This window comes from Alternaria ethzedia (assembly GCF_023757985.1).
Source record: "Alternaria ethzedia strain BMP 0044 chromosome Unknown scaffold_31, whole genome shotgun sequence".
In the NCBI taxonomy this organism is placed as follows: domain Eukaryota; kingdom Fungi; phylum Ascomycota; class Dothideomycetes; order Pleosporales; family Pleosporaceae; genus Alternaria; species Alternaria ethzedia.
The window spans coordinates 39,909-61,815 of NW_026056224.1; the positions used below are offsets into that span (position 1 = coordinate 39,909).

General features: G+C 52.8%; 10 protein-coding genes across 10 annotated transcripts; 5 read left to right on the plus strand and 5 right to left on the minus strand.

Annotated features, from left to right (window-relative positions):
* Window positions 1–232: 232 nt before the first annotated feature.
* J4E87_008976 (uncharacterized protein) lies at window positions 233–2,664 on the minus strand (the record flags this gene model as incomplete). The annotated part of the gene is made up of 3 exons (XM_049380558.1): window positions 233–765; window positions 830–1,454; window positions 1,519–2,664. 3 exons carry the CDS (start codon window positions 2,662–2,664, stop codon window positions 233–235), a joined length of 2,304 nt encoding a protein of 767 aa, XP_049229621.1.
* Window positions 2,665–4,049: 1,385 nt separating this feature from the next.
* J4E87_008977 (uncharacterized protein) lies at window positions 4,050–5,411 on the minus strand (the record flags this gene model as incomplete). The annotated part of the gene is made up of 3 exons (XM_049380559.1): window positions 4,050–4,184; window positions 4,246–5,229; window positions 5,280–5,411. 3 exons carry the CDS (start codon window positions 5,409–5,411, stop codon window positions 4,050–4,052), a joined length of 1,251 nt encoding a protein of 416 aa, XP_049229622.1.
* A 642-nt stretch (window positions 5,412–6,053) lies between these two features.
* Window positions 6,054–6,842, minus strand: J4E87_008978 (uncharacterized protein; the record flags this gene model as incomplete). Its single annotated transcript, XM_049380560.1, has 1 exon — window positions 6,054–6,842. One exon carries the CDS (start codon window positions 6,840–6,842, stop codon window positions 6,054–6,056), a length of 789 nt encoding a protein of 262 aa, XP_049229623.1.
* A 753-nt stretch (window positions 6,843–7,595) lies between these two features.
* On the plus strand, window positions 7,596–8,799 carry J4E87_008979 (uncharacterized protein; the record flags this gene model as incomplete). Its single annotated transcript, XM_049380561.1, has 3 exons — window positions 7,596–7,768; window positions 7,818–7,947; window positions 8,011–8,799. 3 exons carry the CDS (start codon window positions 7,596–7,598, stop codon window positions 8,797–8,799), a joined length of 1,092 nt encoding a protein of 363 aa, XP_049229624.1.
* Window positions 8,800–9,255: 456 nt separating this feature from the next.
* J4E87_008980 (uncharacterized protein) lies at window positions 9,256–10,346 on the minus strand (the record flags this gene model as incomplete). Its single annotated transcript, XM_049380562.1, has 2 exons — window positions 9,256–10,304; window positions 10,328–10,346. The coding sequence occupies 2 exons, from the start codon at window positions 10,344–10,346 to the stop codon at window positions 9,256–9,258; spliced, it is 1,068 nt and encodes a 355-aa protein (XP_049229625.1).
* A 1,212-nt stretch (window positions 10,347–11,558) lies between these two features.
* J4E87_008981 (uncharacterized protein) lies at window positions 11,559–11,943 on the plus strand (the record flags this gene model as incomplete). The annotated part of the gene is made up of 2 exons (XM_049380563.1): window positions 11,559–11,579; window positions 11,626–11,943. 2 exons carry the CDS (start codon window positions 11,559–11,561, stop codon window positions 11,941–11,943), a joined length of 339 nt encoding a protein of 112 aa, XP_049229626.1.
* Window positions 11,944–12,286: 343 nt separating this feature from the next.
* J4E87_008982 (uncharacterized protein) lies at window positions 12,287–15,553 on the plus strand (the record flags this gene model as incomplete). The annotated part of the gene is made up of 2 exons (XM_049380564.1): window positions 12,287–14,098; window positions 14,240–15,553. 2 exons carry the CDS (start codon window positions 12,287–12,289, stop codon window positions 15,551–15,553), a joined length of 3,126 nt encoding a protein of 1,041 aa, XP_049229627.1.
* A 99-nt stretch (window positions 15,554–15,652) lies between these two features.
* J4E87_008983 (uncharacterized protein) lies at window positions 15,653–16,524 on the minus strand (the record flags this gene model as incomplete). Its single annotated transcript, XM_049380565.1, has 3 exons — window positions 15,653–15,919; window positions 15,985–16,436; window positions 16,488–16,524. 3 exons carry the CDS (start codon window positions 16,522–16,524, stop codon window positions 15,653–15,655), a joined length of 756 nt encoding a protein of 251 aa, XP_049229628.1.
* Window positions 16,525–17,152: 628 nt separating this feature from the next.
* Window positions 17,153–18,809, plus strand: J4E87_008984 (uncharacterized protein; the record flags this gene model as incomplete). Its single annotated transcript, XM_049380566.1, has 4 exons — window positions 17,153–17,188; window positions 17,241–17,328; window positions 17,382–18,625; window positions 18,672–18,809. The coding sequence occupies 4 exons, from the start codon at window positions 17,153–17,155 to the stop codon at window positions 18,807–18,809; spliced, it is 1,506 nt and encodes a 501-aa protein (XP_049229629.1).
* A 373-nt stretch (window positions 18,810–19,182) lies between these two features.
* Window positions 19,183–20,792, plus strand: J4E87_008985 (uncharacterized protein; the record flags this gene model as incomplete). The annotated part of the gene is made up of 3 exons (XM_049380567.1): window positions 19,183–19,287; window positions 19,348–20,069; window positions 20,120–20,792. 3 exons carry the CDS (start codon window positions 19,183–19,185, stop codon window positions 20,790–20,792), a joined length of 1,500 nt encoding a protein of 499 aa, XP_049229630.1.
* Between the last annotated feature and the right edge of the window lie 1,115 nt (window positions 20,793–21,907).

Here is a 21,907-nt window from a genome sequence, read left to right on the forward strand (position 1 = left end):
GCCAGGCTGGAAACGGAACGTGAAGCACGATAGATGACGATATACCCCGGGCTATATAATGATGGGATGGAAACATGGGGGGGTTGGTATCATGGATTAATCGCAAATTCAAATTTGGTCGACACTGCAACATCATGAAGTGCAATGGTATTAGGTGTCGCAATGTATAGGAAAAGGACAGGCGAAGTTGCTATGAACATTGGAACACCAAGGCGGATAAGCCACAGCCTATCTACAGCATCATAGCGCTGACGATAGCAGCAGCGGTAATCACCAAGCCACTTACTCCGACAATGCTCGCAGCGCTGTCGTCATCCCCGTTTCCACTGCCTCCACTTCCGCCTCCAGATCCCTTGGGTTGATCCTCCGCCTTCAGCTCACCCGGACCATATGCCTTGAAGCCTCCGGAGATGGAACTCGCGTGTCCCGTAGAGCCCTCGACACACTTGCTGTCATCCTGGAAGGCGTCCCAGGCTTGCTTCCAAGCAGCGTCAGGATCAGCGTAGGTGGTCGCAGTGTAGAAGATCTTGCAGTCACTGGCTTCGTAGATGTACTGCAGAGGCGTTCCCGAAGCATCGCCTTTTCGGACCTGGTCTTGGGACTGAAGGCGTGATGATCGGTCTCCGGCGCGTGTAAGTACTTGCGGGACGTTGGCGACGGCAGAGAGGGCGGCGTCATTGTCGGAATAGGCCGATAGGGAAAGAGCGGTGCTGATGTTCAATGCGATTTGGGCGTACTGCTGCCAGAAGAACAGAGGCGTTACTTCTAAATCATGGCGTATCATGTCAGTGCATGTCTCATGTGTAAAGCCTACAGGGATGTTACTTACCACCACCCTTCGATCCGGTCACCGTTTGGATGGGCTTGTTCTCTGGACGGCCACCGACTGTCACTGCCTTTACACCGGCGATGTTCTTGAGCTCTTCGTGGAAAGAAGCGCAAGATGAACCACATAGGGCATCGGTGTACATGACGACGTTTTCCGCCTTGAAGGGGGTGGGGCGAGTGCCGTTCGTGAAATACCAGTCTGGGGGAAGGATAGACACTTGATCGGTATAGTTGTACCGCATTGTCCTCGTAAATTTGTCGCCGTTCAACTCGACCGGACCATCAAAGTCATCCCAGCCTTTGAAGTCGGCCCCGTCAGCGTTGCGGAAGTGCCACCATGACCAGTATCTGTACATGGAGCCCTCTTCTATGCTCTCATTGAGCAATGAGGCATACTCATTAGCCTTGGCGGAATCACTTCTGATCTCATTGACCGCATCGCCAATCTTAACAAAGGCATCGCTGGCCCTGTATCGCTGTCCAGAGAAAGGCTCCATTTCGGGGAACAGCTGTATGAATGAGTCGAGAAGTAGATTTGTGCTGCCGCCGCCATTCTCGCGCAGATCGATGATGAGTTTCTGCTTGTTCTCGCCCATGCATTGAGTGAGGAAAGAAGCAACGGTTTGCTACATGGCGGAGAAGATGACGTCAGTTCATGTCTGGTATACATGCCGTATATCAATGACTTACCTGGAAATCTGTGCCGAACTCACTTTCGGTCAAGTCGGAACCCGGGTTACTGAATGATATGATCTTGAGGACCGCTATATCATCATAACCTTCTCCACTAAGGAAGGCTCCAACAACAACTCCATTCGAGTCTGCTGCAACAACGTTCTCCGCATAGGAACCAGGGGTGCTTCCCATCGTCTGTCGTTTGTTGCGGTTTGTACCGAGAGGAATTCGAGGAACTGGTCCGGGAGCACTAGGTGCGACAAGATGGTCGAATACAGAAGGTAGCTTGGGTTTTGGAAGAGCGACATCGGAGGAATCAGAAACACCCTTTGTGTTAGCTGAGAGAGGTGAATCGGTTGAACCGACGCAGAAGGTATCGAAGAAAGATTGTCCGTCAGTTATGCCAACGAAGCTGCGATCTGTGCTAGCTCCGTTCGGAACGGAAGCTGTAGAGCCATTTGCCCAAGTGATATCAGTGCTAGGGCCGTCGTATTTCGTTTGATCCATAAACGCGCCAGTGTTATCCGTGTCTCCCTTTGCCAGCATGTTGTTGAGTAGTCCATCGGAGTCGATGTACTGTGACCAGGAATTAGACGTCAAAAAGTCGTATGGGTTCTGACCGTTGATTTCTGTTATCTCAGAAACGTCTGAGCTACCCTCGGCTACACTTGCAACATCATCAGCCAAGTAGAGCTTTGGAAGCGCTTTGCCGTCCTCGGAGATGGAGGCAACATTGGCCTGTCTGAAGAATGAAAACACCTGGAGTATATCAGGCCGGTAGTTGAAATGGAAATTTCCGGTCCGGATAGTGATGTTTTGGATGGCGAGTTGAACCGCATATTCGCTGGAGAAAGAATCGAGGTTGTTCTTTACGTTGTCCAGTTCGGCTTCGATGTCTAGAGGACCAAACTCCCAGTCATCGCCAGGTTTCTTCAGCCATACGAGTTCAGACTGGAACTGCCAAAGCTCCTTCAGCTCATCGATCAGCTGAGAGTTTCCTTGGACGTCAACTGGGACTGAATCCAGACAGTCAAACGCGGCCTGTGCCTCGATACTCGTCGATTCCTGGAGCTGTGACGCAACACTTGCGCATGGCTCAGAAGAGGAGGATTGCGCTGCGACGAGTGCTGTTGAAGCTAAGAGCAGGGTGTTCTTCAGCATAATGATGTGTGTTGGCCTCGAGGCCGGTCTCGTCCCGAAGAAATAGGAAGGATTATTGGACCGCGCACGAGCAGTGAATAAAACAAAGTAAACTGCTCAACAAAGTAGTAGGAGACCCACGTGGCCGAGAGGGACGTGACGGCCAAGATGTTGGGAACTTCAAAAGCTGGTGATGTCTCAGCTGAAGGACAGCAGGATGTTCCTACCTGATATAGGAGTATAAACGAGTAAACGAAGCAAAGGCGCACCCTGAAGTGCTTTACCTTCATCGGTCTAGGCTCTCGGGAGGCCTGAGCCGCAATCAGATGGATGAGTGATAGCGCCAGGATCTCCGCAATCGACACCCGCCTTTGAGTTAGCTAGCCTGCTAGTAAGGCTGAAAATCTACGAACCTACCAATAAACATCGCTCAGCTGCGATCTATGCACCGCCCATCCGGCGTCCATAGCCCATCTCTGCACCATGGAACAATGCAAGCCATTGCAAAGCGCATCGCGGGTGTGTCATTACGTCTTGGCTCAAACACACATGTGCATCGAGGCGTTTACTGAGGGACGTGGATTGGAATTGCGCGAGACCATAGGCGAGTCCAACCGCCAATGAGATCATCAAACGCTAAGTGCAATAGCTTTTTCTCGCATGTTTATGTCGCTTTTTGCTGGTGTGCCACCGCACAGCAATAGCGCGCCAAGCATGGCACAGCATGCAGCATTGAGGGTGAGGCGCGGACGAGTATCCAATGCAGCATGGCGCTTGCATGGCTAGGCGAGCGATCAGAGCTATTACGGCCACCGGTCAGGGTCCACCAGACAGATTCTTGACAAAAGATGGCAAGCTGTGAGGACAGCCAGAGTGAGTGAAAATCTGCAATGTTCAGGTGTTGAGCGTAATGGATGAATGGTGTTGTTCATGTTACGTTCTGTAACACGAACATGCCCCTGAGGTCGCGCCAAGACCTCCACGTTTTACATCTCATGTCGTGCGCGCAGTTCAAGCACTACCTCTCAAAATTTACCACATTTAGAAACATCACAAATCGGATCTGCATGGCGGAAGGCTTATTGCACGGGATGCTCGTTGCATCATCTCGAGGTAGACTACAATGTCAACGGGATACCACTCATGGACAAGTGCCATCTGATGCTCACCCGAACCCGCCAACACTAGTCCCGATCCCCTACCGGTCTGCGCAAATGTTGAGACAGTGCGTAGTACATGGCTTGATATGGCTGCCTCCCGAAGTGCAAGACAGGTCAGAAGCTGAAGTATCAGGCAACCGACATATTCGGCCCGTCAAATACGAGATCGCTGTGTGGCAGGGTGAGGACACTAGACATACAATTCGGCCCCCATCTGTAACGATATTCCACCGCCTCATCATGCTTTTAGGCACCATGCTGAAGCAGCTGATCAAATGACCGGATGCCTGACTGAACCGACTTTGCGACGTGGTCGACGATCCAAGGGTGTGTCATAACGTCGTCAAGACTCATCCGCTTCTCAGCATCCAAATTGAGCAACTTTTGCGAAGTCAGTACGGCTTCATTGTGAGCACACGTATGGCGAGAGGGTGACTCTTACCTCGCGAATCAGCTCCTCCGCGCGCTCGCTGACATGTCCTGGGAACTTGATACCTTTACCCTTGAAGTTCGCAATCTTCTTTTGTGTGCTCTTCATGTCTTTCATCTCGAATGGCGGCTTACCCACAAGAAGCTCGTACATCAAGACGCCCAGACTCCACTGGTCGATCGCCTTCGTGTACCACCCTCCGCTCATTCCGGGCTTGAGCGTCATGACCGCAACCTCTGGGCTTAGGTAATCTAGTGTGCCGCACACCGTTGATCGGAACCCTGACTCTGAGTGTACGGAGTATCCAAAGTCAGCAAGCTTGATCTCGCCGTGGAAACCAAGTAGTATGTTTTCGGGCTTGATATCGCGGTGCATGATGTTTTTGCTATGTATGTAGCGCAGTGCGGACGTGAGTTGAGCGATATAGACGGCTGTTTGGTGCTCTGTGAACCTGCCCTTGGGCTGCTTGTCCATCTTCGAGTAGAGACTGCCACCCGGAGCAAATTCGAGCACAAGGTATATCGATTCGTCGTCGTGAAACCATGACAGTAACTTCAAGATGTTCTTATGCGCGAGGTTTTGGTGGATCTCTAGCTCGCGGCGTATCAATTTCTCCTCCTCTTGTGTTGTAGCCTGCGCTTTTGATATGATCTTGAGAGCGCACACGTAATCTGTCGCGAGATGACGGGCGAGGTACACGCGCCCAAACTTCCCACGACCAAGCGTACCGCCGACTTCGAAGTCGCGCGCTGTGAGCGAAGGATGGGGATCGGAGCCGGTGGATAGGATTGATGACGCTGCGGGGTCGCTCCGCAGTTCGTCGCTGGTGGAGGAAACATTGGGGCCAGTAGCGGGCTCATCGATGACGGAAAGTCGTTTTGCTGTTCGTTGGAGACGCTCTCGCTCGTCGACCGTCTTGCTCCTCGTTCCTGGTTTTGTAACCTTCGGTTGCCTGGTTGGCCGGAGAGCGTTGAGCTTCGCTTTCGTGTTCTGTATCTGCCCACATGTCAAAAGCATTCACCAAGGTGAGAGAAGCGATTACTTACCGACGACTTCAAGGTTGCAAGAACAGAACTAGAATAGGTAGCGCTCGGGGAGGCTGGGACATCTGCGTTTGCTGTGGACTTGCTGGGCGCCATGTTGTTCTGCTGGCGGTAATCGTTAGGCTGACAGTTCATGTTATTGTGATCGAGAACTTTGCTACACTCCATAAAGTGAAGGCGCGTAAATGACGACATCGCGCTCTCATTGCTCTAGTTTCAGTCTCGTTTGGTTCTCGTCACCAGGTGAACGAAGGTCTCAGTTTTCGCAACACCGACCACCACAACAAACGCTCAACGCCCATCACCGTCACTGTCAACATTGCAACATGGGTTTCCTCACCTCTGATATATTACAACTGGTAGCCTCTGGTATAAAGACGTTCACTTTCAAGAGTTATTCATCAAGACTCGAGTCCGGCCTGGCGCCGTTGGGCATATCGCCTGCTCAGCTCGCTAGGTCAAGGTCGCCGATTCGAGCATCGACAAAGACAGAAGCGAGACAGCACAGACCGTGGTCTGGTTTAAGAAATTAAGGAGGCTGTCAGCATACGGTGCGTGAGAGGGGCACCTATCTAAGTTCTGTCTTTTTGCTCTTTTGTGTATGCCATGTTTTTGCTCACGTGAAGCAGTATGCCCTCTCTCTTGCTGCGCCGTTCTGTGCTCGGGTATATATGCGATGGCGTAGCACGATGTGGCTTGAATCCCTAACATAGATATTAGTATTTTTCTAAGCAGTAGGGACTCTAACCGTACAAGAAGAGTGCATGTGAGAAGCTATCACGGCAGCAGGCCTAGCCGCTGCTCGACCACTTCCACAATCTCCCTCCAATCTTTCATTGCGCCACCACCGATATCTCCACACGCCAGCTCTTTCTCCATAGGTTGCAGTACCTCATACCAGCCTCCATTCTTTACTCCCCACTCTTCTTCCAGCACATGCAACTGTTTCTTGGTGATGGGCTGGAACCACATGGCGGTATTCATGCTCGGAGCGACTAGGATCCTCTTCTTCTGTATGCCGCCATGTTCTTGCGGCCATTGCATGCCTGGTATACTCCTCACTGGATCGATCAGACCTGTGGTATCCCATGCGCGCGCGACGGACAGCAGGAGGTTGTCTGACCAACCATGTGTGATCTTGGCGAGTAAATCGGCACTCAAGGGTGCAATGACCATCATGTCTGCCCATCGCCGTAGCTCAATGTGGAGGATCTTGTTGCCTCGGATCCATGGCTCTCTCCACTCGTCTTCGTCAAAGTATACTCCGTCGACGTTCGGTAACGCCTCTATTTCCTCGATCGAAGGCTGCTCCCCGCTCTGACCTTGCAAGAAGTTGGTTGCCGCAGCCGTGAAGATGAGCCGTATTCGTACGTTCGCGTGTTTCGCAAGCGCGTTGATCATGTTCGGTATCTTGATGGTCGCAACAGAACCTGAAGCGCATAGGAGGACGTGGATGTTGTCATCGTGGTGGTCGAAGGCGAACGGGTCTGTCTTGAGCGGGTCGTGGACTTGATGCTGGACGGGTCTGATGTTGAGCGGCTTGAGGTCGCGTACTTCGGCGGTCATGCTGTGCTGCCTTTACTAGATTATCCGTAGGTGTAAGTGCGCGAGCAGATTGTCTGAGGTTGAACGTCGGCGTCGCGTAAGCATGGCGACCGCATTACACAAAAGGTACCGGGGTATGCATTGGTGGGGGAGGTGTGATGCAGTGAGGTTTGACGGACGCTAACTTGGTCATCGGGGAGCTTGGCAGGAACCTTGGGGGATAGAACCTTGTCGCCTGCCGCGACGCGTGAGAGACCTCCATGCCAAGCGACACAACGTGCAACGCGTCAAATACACCCTGAGTACCTGATGCTTCACTCCGGACCAACTGGTACCTCCTTCAGGCTTCAGCCATGGTACTCATTTCACAACTTGACCGGAGCTCTGGTGGCTTATCTCCGTCTTACTCCGCCGACTCTAGAGCGGGAATTTCACGATGTTCAACTCTTCGGACGAACAAACAAACTTCTTACAGAGTCGGCCCTTAGATTTGAATCTCCATTGAGGTGCTGCGTTCCAACGGGATGTGAAGCTACAGCACTCGTGGCAGTCACATAGGTATGATCTCATGCATAGCGGGGTTAAGGAGTTAGTGGCAAGTGAGGTCAATGCGGGTGGGATACCAGCGTCATTGCAATCAGGTACCCGATAATTAAGCTTATTTTGCTTCGTCCGTTCCAGTGCCTATTTTACACTTAAAACCAAGTCCCTTCCGGTCGAATTGCACAGCACTCTGTCTTCTATCTGAACCAAACTTCATTACTCAATACCACAATGTCTCTACCCACTGCACCTCTCGGCCGCGATGGCCCTCAAGTCAACCGCCTGGGCTTCGGCCTCATGGGCTTGTCCTCATTCTATGGCAAGCCGAAGCCGGACTCTGAACGTCTGGCAATGCTTGACTTGGCCCATAAGCTAGGCGAACGCTTCTGGGACTCTTCTGATGTGTATGGTTATCGGGTCATTGGGCTCGACAACAGCTAACAGCTATTCTAGTTACGGCGACAACGAAGACTTGATAGGACAGTGGTTCAAGGCCAACCCCGACAAGCGCAAGGACATCTTTCTTGCTACCAAGTTTGCTTTCAAGGACTCGATGGGTACAATCGACACTTCTCCAGAACACGTCAGTCAACCAATGTAGAAACTGTGACTGGATCATACGCTGACTTCGTAATCCCACTTTTAGGTCAAAGTGGCCATTGAAAAGTCTCTTCAGCGTCTCGGAATCGAGCAGGTAGACCTCTACTACATGCACCGCGTCGACCAGAAGACGCCAATCGAGCTCACCGTGCAGGCCATGGCCGACCTTGTCAATCTCAAGAAAGTAAAGTATCTCGGTTTGTCAGAAGTCAGCTCCGAGACTTTACGAAGAGCGCACAAGGTCCACCCCATCTCCGCCGTACAGGTCGAATACTCTCCCTTCGCGCTGGAGATCGAGAGCAAGCAAATCGATCTACTCAAGACATGCCGCGAGCTTGGCGTCGCGGTGGTCGCCTACTCACCGCTCAGCCGCGGTATGCTGACTGGCGCCATCAAGAGCCCAGATGACTTTGAGGAAGGCGACTTCCGTAGCTATGCGCCCCGATTCAGTGCCGAGAACTTCCCCAAAAACCTGAAGCTCGTGGACCGCATCACCGAGATTGCGAAGGCGAAGGGTGTTACGCCTGGTCAGTTGACACTGGCGTGGTTGATGGCACAGGGTGACGACATCTTCCCCATCCCGGGTACTACCAAGCCTGAGCGCCTGGAGGAGAACGTCGGGAGTGTGAAGGTTGAACTCAGTAAGGAGGAGGAACAGAAGATTCGCAAGGCGTGCGAAGAGGCAGAGGTCAGCGGTGGACGCTATCCTGAGAGCTTTATGAAGATGTGCTATGCCGACACGCCGTCGCTGGATGAGTACCGCGATAGTGGTGCGGACAAGACGGGGGCTGAAGGAAAGCCGACCCACACAGCAGATATCATTGGTGGATCATAGAGTACCACATGGCACGATAAAGCGTAAAGAGTGCTCAGAGAAACTTGGAGTGTTCTTGGAAATGGTAGCTATGTAGGAATACGTCCAATTGGACACTCTGGCCTTTCAACTCTTGTGTCGCATGCCAAATGGATCTGTAAGCCAGATCGCATAGCCGCCGACTAACCGTGCGATGAATTTCGGAGCGAAAGAAACAAACACTCTGAGAAATCAGCCAATTCTCAAAGCTGGAGGGAAAGATTCATTCCATCTCTAGCGTACAGCAAGCCTGACTATGACATCCCTTTGCCTCACAAACCCAGCATTGAACGTCTTCCAGGGTCGATCATGAGCCATATGCATGTCGAAACAGCGGAGGAGCTCTGGAACGAGTTTGTGAACCTCCGCTAAGGCAACCTAAGGAAGATGTGGGATCAGTATACCAACAATAGACGCGACCCTAGTACAATGCAACTCTCATAGAAGACTTACGTTCTTTCCAATACATGTCCTCTTTCCTGCACCGAACAGCAGCATCCCCCTTTCCATCTCAAATTTTCTAGCCTCGCTCTCTAGCCAGCGCTCTGGTCGAAACTCCAAAGCGTCTTCGCCGAAGAGCTTCTTGTCGTACTGTACTGTCTGCGGATTGATACCGACGTGGTATCCAGACGGAATATAGACGCCTGACAGGGTAATACCCTGTGCAGGAGCTATACGACTCATGTTGAATCCGGTACTTGGAAAAAGGCGAGAGGCTTCTTTAATACACGCACTGATATACGGTAGGTGCTTCGTTGATTCTGCGAAGCTAACAGGTGTGCTGAGGAGGTGTTGCTGGGTCTGTAATTCCTGGGTCGCTTTAGACATGGCATCGGGCGTCCTTATAAGGTAGTATAAAACTGCCCTCAAGTTGACGGCGACAGAATCAGCGCCAGCCATAATACCAGCCCAAGACTCCAATGTGACTTCTTTGTGTGTGAACCAAGCTTCACTATCTTTCTGCCCCACTTTACGTAGGAGCTGAGAAAGGATGTCTTGACTCTCATCGTCCGCTTCTGCCGAGCGCTGTAGTCGAAGTTGTGTCTGGCATTTAGCTTCCACCACGGTAGCTTGTACGCCTTTGAACTGCTTCAAATTGCTAGGAACACACATGGCTGCCAGCATGATGATGCTGCGCATGTAGGTCGGTGCCGCAGTAATGAAAGCAAGAAGCGGGGCAGCGTTGTGTACAGATTCAATAAAAGAATCCACATGTGTACCCTTCTCCAAGAAACCAAAGGATTGGCCGAAAAGGATGTGCCCAATTACATCATGAGCAAATAGTTCGAGCCAAAGCCCCAGGTCTACCTCTTCGTTTGTCTTGGCAAATTTGTGCAGTCGCACTTTCAACAAGTTTGTGCAATCATCGATCGCATCTTGATGCTTAAGAATGCTGACCATTTGATAGGCAGGCTGGACAATCCGACGATACCTGGTGTGCTTCTCTTCGTCTGTCTCGGTGAAGAGGTCTGCATGCTCGCTGATACCTCGTGGGCGGAAAGAAACATACCTGCCGGTTTAGCAGTCATACACAGCGTGCGTATGGTACCTGTAAGCGTGACTTACCAGTCCGTCTTGGTCAAAGGTTTTTGGGTAGTGTAGACGAGTGATATCGCGTCTGGATCACTGGAGCTAACTTCGTTTGGAGCGATGCGTATAAGAGGGCCATACTGCTCATGTAGCTCGCGTTGGACGACCTCAAGATCACCAGAAAACATGCGGTACACTGTTGGTAAGTTCTGTGTTAGCAAGGTTGGCTTTTGAACAAGCTATCTCCCGAGCTTGGGACTTAAAGCAGTGGTTGCGAGTCCGTTGTGTCACTAAGAATGCAGATTTGAGGGGGGTCTTACTACTCAGCAATTAGCATTTCTCGTACCGCAAGTTATGTTGGAGTGTGTGCACCTGAGCCACGTTCGCGAGATGGCAGGCCATAACGGGCCCGGTACACGTGCAAGTGGGTGTAGTGTACGACAATAGACGATGCACATAACCCAGTATACTGCAAGCAGAAGAAGGATGTTGGTTGCAGAAGGCACTCGCAAAAGTTCGTTCAACGCCATTTTCGGTTGTCGCGATTATGTTGATCAAACCGAGGATGTCCAGTGGGCAGCTGCAGTGTAGGCATCGGACGCTCTTAAGTAGATGTGCCAAGCTTGTGTGCAACCACTCTGTGATGGTGTGTAGGTACGGCAGTCCCCTGCGTACCACTGAGAGCCCCGCGAACGACATGTACATATGAACCTTGGGGAGTGCAGTTGCTACCTGGCCATGCACACCCTTGAAGGTGCATAGTCTGGCATGCGTAAGCACACCGGACGAAAAACTGATGGTATCCATTGAGATTGCGCGACGACGGAACATGAGATGGGCATGATGGCGATGAAATCAAGGGCTTGTGAGAGAAAAAGCATGGTTGCAGGGAGAGGCTGGAGTGTGAGGGGATACGCCGATGGAGGAGGAAGCGGCGCTAGCGGCGTTCAACGGATCGTGGACATGTTGCCGCTTTGGGACGGAATAATCCTGGCAGGCCATCGCGCGATTCCGCTGACCTCACACCCGAGTCAACTTTCCACCACCTGGACATTCTCGTGTATTCGCCCTGGACAGCCCCTCACGTCGATACAGGGATAGCAAGCGGACGCCGCACATCTGTCTGCCCAGCCATTGGCCCCCGACGCATCCAGCAAAAGCACCCGTGCACGTCATCCTCGCGCGCTCCTCGACACATCTCCAGCGTAGCCATGGGCTTCATCACGGGCTTCGTAAGTGCTGCCGATCGCTTGCAATGACACTAGCTAACATGTGCAGCTCGGAGGCGTCACACTCACCACAGGCGTTCTCTACCTCAGCATCTCCCTACACACACAAAACCGCATAACACAAGCCGCGCTCCTACGGCAGCAACGCCAAGTCCTCACCGAATTTTACGAGCCCAAGAAGCCAGAACCAGAGCCCACAAGCCGGGAAGCACCCGTCGGGCTAGCCGAGATGGCCAAAGACCGCTGGAACCGAAGCCTCGAGGAGGGCGTGAAGAAGGTCTACACAACAGATTGGCGGAGAGTACGGGAAGAGGCCGAGGACAGGGCGAGCGTCATTATGCAGAAGATCAGGGAGAGCAGCAAATGAGTGTGTGGTCGCGCGTGTATACTAGGAACAAGTGAAGGCGGCGCTATGGCACGAATGCGACGATACCCCTCTGGCGACTGTACAAATATTCGGGCTTGCAATACGACCAGCATAGATTTTCCGAGTAGTTTGGTAGGCTGCTTGTGCACCATCTCTTTCGTTGCGTCATTCCGTGATCCTGGTCCTCGACTTTCAAGCTACTCCCCACGTTTTCCTCTGATATTGTTCGTTTGCGTCCGCATGGCAACACCGCGCGTTTGCCTAGCTCCCTCTCACCACTTAACCAGCAACACCACAACACTTTGGTTTCGTCTTGAACAACAACGCAGCCGCTTGCGCAACCATGGCGTCCCATGGCAAGGTTATGGACCTCTTCGACGAGCGCTATCTCGAGTTACAAGATGTTGCTGGCAACGTCGAGCCGCAACCCACTCTAGTACCTTATGAGCAGTACAAGGCTCACGCCATCACCTACCGGATGGACACGAACCATGACGTTTTCTTCGCGCTTCTCCAGGACTTCACGGAGCGCAAGGCGTTGGAGACGGGCAAGGAGCTGTGGACGTGGTGTGTGCAGTGGGAAGTCAGTCAGACAGCGGCTCGCCAATCCCTCGCGGCATCACAATCAGCAAAGAGGCCTCGCCTTGACTTGGACCCGCCGAACACCCCTACCGCGCCGAAACCGGCCAGCAATGCGCCTCCGATGAGTCTGCATGCTCGCTGTATAGATCCCGATCTCTTGCACGAGGAGGACATGTTGCGCATTCTGGTCGACATCCTGCAGGTCGACAGCACAGTGGTACCCAACTTCATCGAATTCCTTTACAGGTGGATCGACTTTTACGAAGGAGACGGAAAGGCTCTGAAGGCGGCTCTACATGGCGAGATTCCAAGCTTGTGGGACTTTGAATATCATCCATTTCTTGTCACTCAGGAAGCCAAAAAGGAAATTAATCAAGCAAAAGGTGTCGCCCAAGACAGCGGGAAGGACGGACAAGGCGGTGACACAACCACCCAGATGCGACAAAAACCCGACCTAGCGGCACTCGAACGCAAGACAGAAGAAAGCGAACGTCTGAAGTACCGCGAAGTACACTTCGGCATCCAGCCCCCAAAGCTAGACGAGCCTCTGCCACCTCTCATCAACGTCCCCCGAGACCAGTACAAGCGAGCCAAGTATTACGAAGCTTGTTTCAAATCGCGACAACGCGCGTTCTTCTTACTCGTAGAAGCAGGAGTCACCGCACAGAATATGCGAGACTACCACAGAGATCAGACAATGAGCCTGCAGGAAACGCCACCGCTCGTAGACGGAGGCGGCCTCAAGAACTACGAGAAGGACGCAAAACTTGCGCAAGCTTTCAAGTCGCTCAAGGAGCGACATAGGGCAAAGCAATTGGAAATCTCCATCAGCAACAAATTGGCGAACGAGGCTCAGTTTGCTGCGCGCAGTGCTGCTCCCCGAAGTCCATCAGGTGTCCCTCTCATCCCTACCACGACCATTCACGCCCGTCGCCCGGATGTGACCGATGGTATATTGCGCAAGATCCAGCAGACCAAAGATGAGGAGCTCCAAAGGATCAATATCGTTCCTACACCGCTTGTGGGTAAGATGAAGAGCACGCTGTTCCGAGGTGCTAGAGACAAAGCGGGTTTGCAACAGATGTTCGCGCGTAGTAGTTTCCCATCGATCCCACGTTCTTCAGGCAACTTTGATGGCGGTAGATTGAACAACAAGAATGACGGCGATGAGAGTACCGATGAAGATCCAGACGACGACATGAGTGTCCCAAGGACCAGAATGCGTCTGCTGCCTACACCCTTATTGCCAACGCCTGCATCGCTTCCTCGTCCGAACCTACCATCGCTCAAGACGCTTCCCTGTCCATCTCTACCACCGCCTGCATCGCTTCCTCGTCCAAACCTACCACCGCTACCGCGCCCACCGCCTGCGATGGCCTCCACTCAACCTCAAAATACGTTCATTCCTGACACTACATTGTTCCCCCACTTGCGGAACCGATCAAGCCATGCCGCTATACCCATTACAGAAGTTGCATCTGCTGCAGAACAGCCACTACCAAGTGTTGCGGCGCTCATGCGAAATATCACTCCAAATCCCGCAGACCAAATGATAGGGATGCTCAAGCAGCAGGTGAGTCAGGCTCTGAGTCGAGTGATGTCCCAGCAGAATGCCCGAGCTGGAGGGCCTAGCGTGCAAAATCCTCACTCTTATCCTCAACCACATGTTTCTGCGGCGTCTCAAGCTCCAAATATTACTGTGTCTGGACCGCAGTTACCTTCTCAACACCAACTGCCTAGGGGCTTCCAAGGCGGCTTCGGTCCTAATGCTCGACCGCCGCTACCACCTGGATTTGAACACCACCGTCATTCTCCATCTGGATACGGGGCTCCTCCTTCGTTGCCTCCGCCGGCGGGTCTTCCCCCTGCCTGGTTCCAGTCTGCTAATCACCAACCAAACCTGTCTCAGCAGGCTCACACATCATCTTGGCCAACACCACTAGGACGCTCTGATCATGCACCACCACCGGCTTTTGCACAGCGCCTCGCAGCTGCTCAAGAGACACAGGGTCATGCCGCTAGCTATGGTCAGCAACCTTCAGATGCTGGACCACCCTTACCACGGGCACCAGACCTGCCAAGTCTTAGCAGACCAGTTGGTCAGGGTGGATCTGTTCAGCAGCGCCAACTGCCCCCTCCAAATTCTCTACTGGCTCCACCTCAGGCGACTATGCAGCGCACTGCTCCATCTCCACTTCATCTTCGACCACCATCCCCTCTCTCATCATTCGCACCAAGTCTGCTAGCCACCTCTCCCTTTACCACATCCCACCGCGGTATTCCCATCCAAATCTATCTGCCTAAGATCGTCGTACCCGCAAACACCATCGGTCCCGGCGGACTGAAGCTAGGCGACAACGGAGTAGCCGAGACCGACGCCTTCCTCCTTGGGTACACACACCCTAAAAGCGGGAAGATCACCCTCAATCGCGCAGTGTTTCTACCCTTGGGCGTGTGGGCCAACGCGCAAGACAGAGTGCGAAAGGGTCACTATCAGGTACTGGAGAGCTATGCAGCACCGAATGGAAGACCATCAGTACCGCATCGCGCTGCTTATGAGAAGGTGAAGCAAGCTTACGAGATGATGGTCATGGAATCTCCAGTAGCGAGGGAGCGAGAATTGACAAAGAGGTGGAGGGCCAGTAGGGGAAGGATGACGGCGACTCAGAGGGGTGCCATCTGGGAAGGTTGGGCTGTGGAGGTGGACAGAGAGATCGCTCTGGATAAAGATGACAGAAAGAGTGCTTTTGTGCAGAATGCACTGGTTGATGGGGTAGATGAGAATAGTGATGAGGCTAGGAGGAGGAGGGAGATTGAGGAGTTGCTTGAGACGGATGAGGCGTGGGACTATGAGGAGGACGAGAACGACGAAGACGAAGACGGAGTTGAGCAGGATTACGGAGATGAAATGGAGGAGGAGGACGATGACGATGAGGGGGATAGCGATGACGACGATGACGAAGATGAAGATGAAGAAGAAAATGAGGCGGAGGACGGTGAGGATGATGATGTGTACATGGACGGCTAGGCTCAGATTCATGAGATACGACAGCGTTTTGGAGCTGTTCCTAGGGATGATCCATCTAGAAGCTCATTTTGAGTTCTCTTCTCTCCAAAAAAAGCTAGTCTAGATACAGCGTCCACCATCCACTTCCAGATTAACTCCTGTAATGAAGCCAGCTTCTTTGCTTGCCATGAAGATACACGCATTCACCACGTCGTCCACTTCCCCGATCCTGCCCATGGGTACATTGGACGTGAACTTTGTCCTGTTCTCCGGTGTATCTTCCATTCCTGTAAAGGCAGAGAAGAGACCTGTTCCTGTAACAAGAGGGCAGATAGACACGACTCGGATCTGATGGGGCCCGTACTCCGCCGCGAGGCCTTTTGTTGCCTGAAGTATGCATTAGTCACTGGGAGCTCGATGCGAAATTGAGATAGAGTCAAGAGTCAACTCACGTTCCAAATCGCGCCTTTACTCGCGTTATACCATACGAGGCCTGGTCTTGGTCTGGTCGCTCCAACACTCGCGATGTTGATGATCACACCTCCTTCTTTGCGCTCGATGGCTTGATCGACCCACGCATTGCATCCAAGATAAACACCTTTGACATTGACGTCGAAGACCTTCTCGAACTCGTCCTCCGTGACCGTCGTCGTAGGTTTACTGGTATATGACCAACCAGCGTTATTGACGAGTATATCGCAGCGCCCAAACTTGTCGATGCAAGCCGAGACAGTAGCTTTCCAGTCGGAGGTTTTGGTCACGTCCATCTTGTGGAAGGTGAGAGAGGAAGGGTTTGTGGCTGCCGTCGCTTCGCCGCCTGACTGGTTGATGTCGCAGACGAGGACTTTGGCGCCTTCAGAGGCCATGCCTTTTGAGATTCCAGCGCCGAAGCCTGAGCCGCCGCCTGATGAGGTTGTTAGTGAGATGTGAGAGGATTGATGAGGATGCGCTTTACCGGTCACAATGGCGACTTTGCCATCTAGTCTGCCCATGATGAGAGGGTTGATATGTTGCGCTTCACGGTGTGAACGTAGGTAAATCAATCGTGTCTTTTCGTATATAGATTCGAATTACTAGGGTCGATGTTGAGTCTCAATAGCCAGCGGCGATGTTGATGTTTTGATTACAACAGAGCAAAGCGTTCCTGCCTGCCATCTCATGGACCCTGATGTCTGCCACCGGTATCGCATCTCCAATCATCGTCAGTCGACTAGTCGTTCTTCGGAGTCGAGCACAGCAGTGAGGGGTAAGCGTGGTGCCCCGCATGGAGTTGACGTCGTGTTGGAGGACCACCGAGGTTTGAGCCAATTGGAGACCGTCTCCGCCGACGTTTCGCTGCTTTGAACGTCTGCGGCGTCTCTCCGGATCGCCTTTCCTGAAATATCCGGGTGTCGCTGCAGATACGCGCATTGCTCATGTAGGCTATACGCTGGAAAGTGGGGAAGCTCTGTTGTGTGCAGATGCTGATAATGGTGGCCGCGGAATCCATGCGCCTTCCAAGATCGTCTCCTCCAAGCAACTTCATTCTACACTCACCAGCTTCGGTTGTCCATACGCGAAAAATAAGTTCAAACATTCGAGAGATCAACACACGTGAACGATATCCAAATCGAAATCAAGATGGCGTCAGGCAGGAAGCACGAGCTACCGTTCAAGGTGCGTCAATACGAACTCGTTCTTGCGATTGACTCGTACTGATGTATCCCAGCTGAACAACCCAGACTTACTCCATAGCCTATCATTTGTGAATGGCGATTGGGTACGAGCGAAGTCGGGAAAGACGTTCGAAGTGGTCGGTCAGTCATCACAGCATGTCCTATCTGAACACCGAGATCTGACAGGGGAACAGACCCGGGGACAGGAAAGCCGTGGATAGAGTGTCCGACGAACGATGCATCTGATGTCGACGATGCTGTCAACAGCTCGCATGCGTGTTTCCAGGAGTACAAGAAGATCAGCCCGCGACAACGAGCACAGATGCTTTACCGATGGGATGCCCTCATCAAGGAGAACAGGGAAGACATAGCGACTGTTCTTGTGTACGAGACCGGAAAGCCTAGAGCTGAAGCGTATGGAGAAATCGATTACTCGACAGGCTTCACATGGTGGTTTGCTGGGGAAGCCGAGCGTATTCAAGGCAGTGTCTTCACACCCGCGCTACCAAACAGACGCATCTTCACGATCAAGCAGCCGCTTGGTGTCGCTGTTGCATTGGTACCATGGAACTTCCCCATCGCCATGATTCTTCGCAAAGCTGGTGCTGCATTGGCTGCGGGTTGCACGATGATTGTGAAACCCAGCCCGGAGACACCGATCACTGTACTCACACTGGCCTACCTCGCTCAAAAGGCTGGATTCCCGAAGGGGGCGTTGAACGTCCTGACCACAGATCTCGACAAGACACCAGAGCTCAGTGAGGCGCTTTGCCGGCATCCGCTTGTGAGCAAGGTCACGTTTACAGGCTCGACGCGCGTTGGCAAGCTAGTCGCTAGAATGTGTGCAGACAATCTGAAGAAAGTTACACTCGAATTGGGCGGCAATTGCCCTGTCCTGATTTTCGACGACGCGAATATCGAGCAAGCTCTAACTCAGATCTTCGCATTGAAGTACCGACATGCGGGTCAGGCGTGTATTACGGCGAATCGGATATACGTTCAGTCTGGAATCTTCGACAAGTTCCTCGAACGCTGGAACGCAGAGACACAAAAGATCGTCGTCGGTCACGGCTCAGACGAGAAGACGACGATGGGCCCAGTGACTACTCCACGGGGTGTCGAGAAAGCCCTCGCTCTTGTCGAAGATGCGAAGAAAAAAGGCGCGAAGATTCATACGGGCGGTAACAAGGTGGAGAAGGACGGTGGCTACTTCTTCGAACCTACCGTCATTACCGGCGTTACGCCAGACATGGACATTGCCAATGAAGAAGCCTTCGCCCCGATCAGTACATTCATCAAGTTCGAGACTGAAGATGAAGCTGTCAAGGCTGCAAACGACACCAGTATGGGTCTCGCATCCTACTGCTTCACAAAGAACGTTGATCGCACCTGGAGACTGTTTGAGAATCTGGAGGCCGGCATGATCGGGCTGAACACCGTAAGTTGACAACGAAGACATCGGAAAGCATACTAACATGTGCCAGGGCAACTCCTCTGCTGCAGAATCGCCATTTGGTGGTATCAAACAGTCCGGCTATGGCAAAGAGTCAGGGAAGGATGTCGCAGTGAATGAGTATTTGATTACCAAGACGGGTACCTTTACGCTGGAGGAGCAGTCGTGAGATAATAGATGTTTTACGAGGTGGTGAAACCCTCGAGCATATACATCACTTTCAACTGTTACGCGTCGTGGCTAGCTTCTAGGGGCCATGCTGCAAGCTTGGCTGGCTTGACGCAGGGTGAACTGACGACCCTGATCCAAACTTGTCTTGCTTGCACGTTCACCGTCACTCTGGTGTTTATGGTATTGTTGGTGGTGAGACACAATCGGGCAATCGTATTGTGCCGGGGCGTTTCAATCACGCACGTGATGACGTTAGTGCCCGCCCGCGCTTTGGAGCTTACCGACCGCGGCGCGCTGCTTGTACAGCTCTCGAACTGCCAACAACACCACCTCACCGAATTGCCGGACCTCTTTGAAATATAGCCGCCATCATGGACGACACGGACATGACTGATGTCGCTTACGATATTGACATTGATGTAGGCGCAGACATTGAACCGGTAGCACAGCCGTCGCAACCACAGCAGGTTGTCCAGGTGAGCATTGCGCCAGGCTGCACGAGAAGGCGCAATTGACTGACATGCGCGCCATCGCAGGAGCCGGCCGAGCAAGAACAAAACATACCCGCCGCCTACCTTGAGGACATCATTGTCCACGAAGCATGGCCCGAATCGCTCAACCTCCAGGGCGTGAGCGACTTTGACCCCAACGACCCCCTCTACTGGGCGATGGAGCATTGCCAGTCAGACCCGCGCGTTAAGCAACTACGCTGGGTAAACGACAACTCGGTCAACCTCGAATTCTACAATAAGGAAGACGCGACCGTCGCACTAGGCATCCTCACTCACTCCGACGTGGGCGACACCAGCAACCTCTCACTACAAGAGCCCCGCACAGCGCAACCATACTCAAAGAAGCCCAACAGTCGCCTCGTCATCAGGCAGTCCAACGCTGGCGACCAGAAGCCGAAGGGCGCAGCAACCAAGAGCAACTACTACCAGCGCAACCCAGACGTGGCTGGCAACCACCAGAGGGAGCCGCGACGGAACCAAAAACCGCAGAAAGACTATCTCGATTATGGCGACGAGGAAATGGGCTCCAGGGACCGATCAAGACGGGGGTACAGCCGAGACCAGTCCATGGGCGACTCAGGCGCTGACCGAAGGGGCCCGCGCCGGAACGGACGAGACAACCGTGATGGCCGTGATGGCCGTGATGGACGAGAAGTTCGAGGCCGCGGTGGCAGAGGAGGTCGTCCGCCCGCTGATGGTAGACTCAGGAATGACGACGTTGATTCCTACCGACCCGGCTCAAGAAGGTACTTCAGCGCATTGCCCCATTATCCTGTCAACAAGCTAACAGACCCAGTCCACAAGAGCCACGCTTCGGCCGTCTACGAGGACGCAGCGCCTCCCCTGCCTCCGACGAAGAAGGCGACGGTCGCTTCGGATTCGCAGAGAACGAGACCCACGCGGGCCGCCGTCGGTACCGCAGCCGGAGTCGCAGCCGCAACAACACTCGCCGTCGCCGTGAACCCAGCATGGATCGCTGGACACACGACCGGGCAAACTATGATCGCGGCGGCCCTGCGAGTGGTGGACGTTGGCAGAAGGACTCTTTCCTTGACACTTCGCCAATGGGCCATAACCACCACCGGTCAAACGCCATCGACGCGACATACGGATCAAACAAGTCACGAGGAGGGGATTCGTTACTTTCTCGCATGACCAAGAACGGACAGCCCGTGCTTCCGCAACAGAAGCGTTCGCTAGCCGATAGAATCACACGCGATGACGACGATCCTGCTGAGTCGTTTGGTCGCCTCAAGGGTGACGATCGCGATCCCTATGTCACCGACTTCTCTGAGCCGTCACAGCCTCGACGAGGTCTCGCTGATCGCATCACACGCGATGACGATATCAGCATCCGTGGCCAAGGACGTGCACGCAGCCAGGAAGGAATCAACATCCGCGGATCTGCTGATCGGCGTGGCGGAGGAGGTGGTGGTATCAACATACGTGGTGTGGCGAGCGGTGCCTAGAATGCTTCCGCTACTGAGCGTGATGGACGCGAGACAAGGAGAGATCGCTGGTCTCCCCAATATAAGAAGGATTCCGATGATAATGCTCTGATCAGTCGCCGTCGTAGCTTTGGTATCATCATGGAGGATCCTGAGTTTTGAGCACAGATTGGGCATGGCACTATCGGCTGCTATCGAAGCGAGCCTGGAAGAAGTTGCATACTACTCTACTCTACGGTCTTACTTTGTAATTCTTGTCTTGCATTATGCTAGACAATTGTCGCTCTTAGGCATCAAAATTGGGCGTCTTTTTGCACATGGCGAAACGAGGTTCGAGCATAACTCGAAATACCAGATCATGATCACAAGTTCAGACAGGAACTGCTTGCCACTCTCTTCCATTTCAGTTCGTGTGAGGAGATGTCTTGGTGCGACAACATGCGAGTGTACTTCCATCTAGATGACTGTCTAGCGCGGACGACAATTGGATTGCTATTGTTTCCTTGTTGTATATCCCGTTCTGAGTCAATCGAGCAGCAATCAGTGGTCACATCCACGCGAATCTGATATTCCTTTGTTTCAGCAAACATTCGTAGACGGTATATAACCTTCCCTCTCCATCCCACTCCCATTCCCACACTTCAACACTTCAACACCGCCAAGCAACCACCATTACCCTCATCCACCAAAACCATCTGTGCAACACTGTTCATTCTACTAACACATACATAGATCATATACGGCTTCCATTCGAACCACTCATTTCCTCTCCAGGACTCCTTCTCACACCGACAAAGCGCAACTGAGCTCACGGTCTCGCCATAACTACGAAACTCCAAAAAGATACCATCGGCACTAAAGACAATAACGACATCGGGTGTCTTCTACCACTCAGTGACAGCGGACCGGAACAAGTTGTCCAGTCATCCACCTCCAAACCACCACGCTCCTTAACCGGCGCATATCTCCCCTCCGCTACCCACTCAACCTTCGCTTTCCCTCTTAATACCTGTGGGCAGAGCGGCTGAACCGTTTCCAACAGTCCCTCGATTTCAGGTTGCTCAACATGAGCCGAAACTGCGGTGTGCGTTGATGTCTACATCTTTCCATCATCTTTAGCTTGGGTTGAGTCTGAA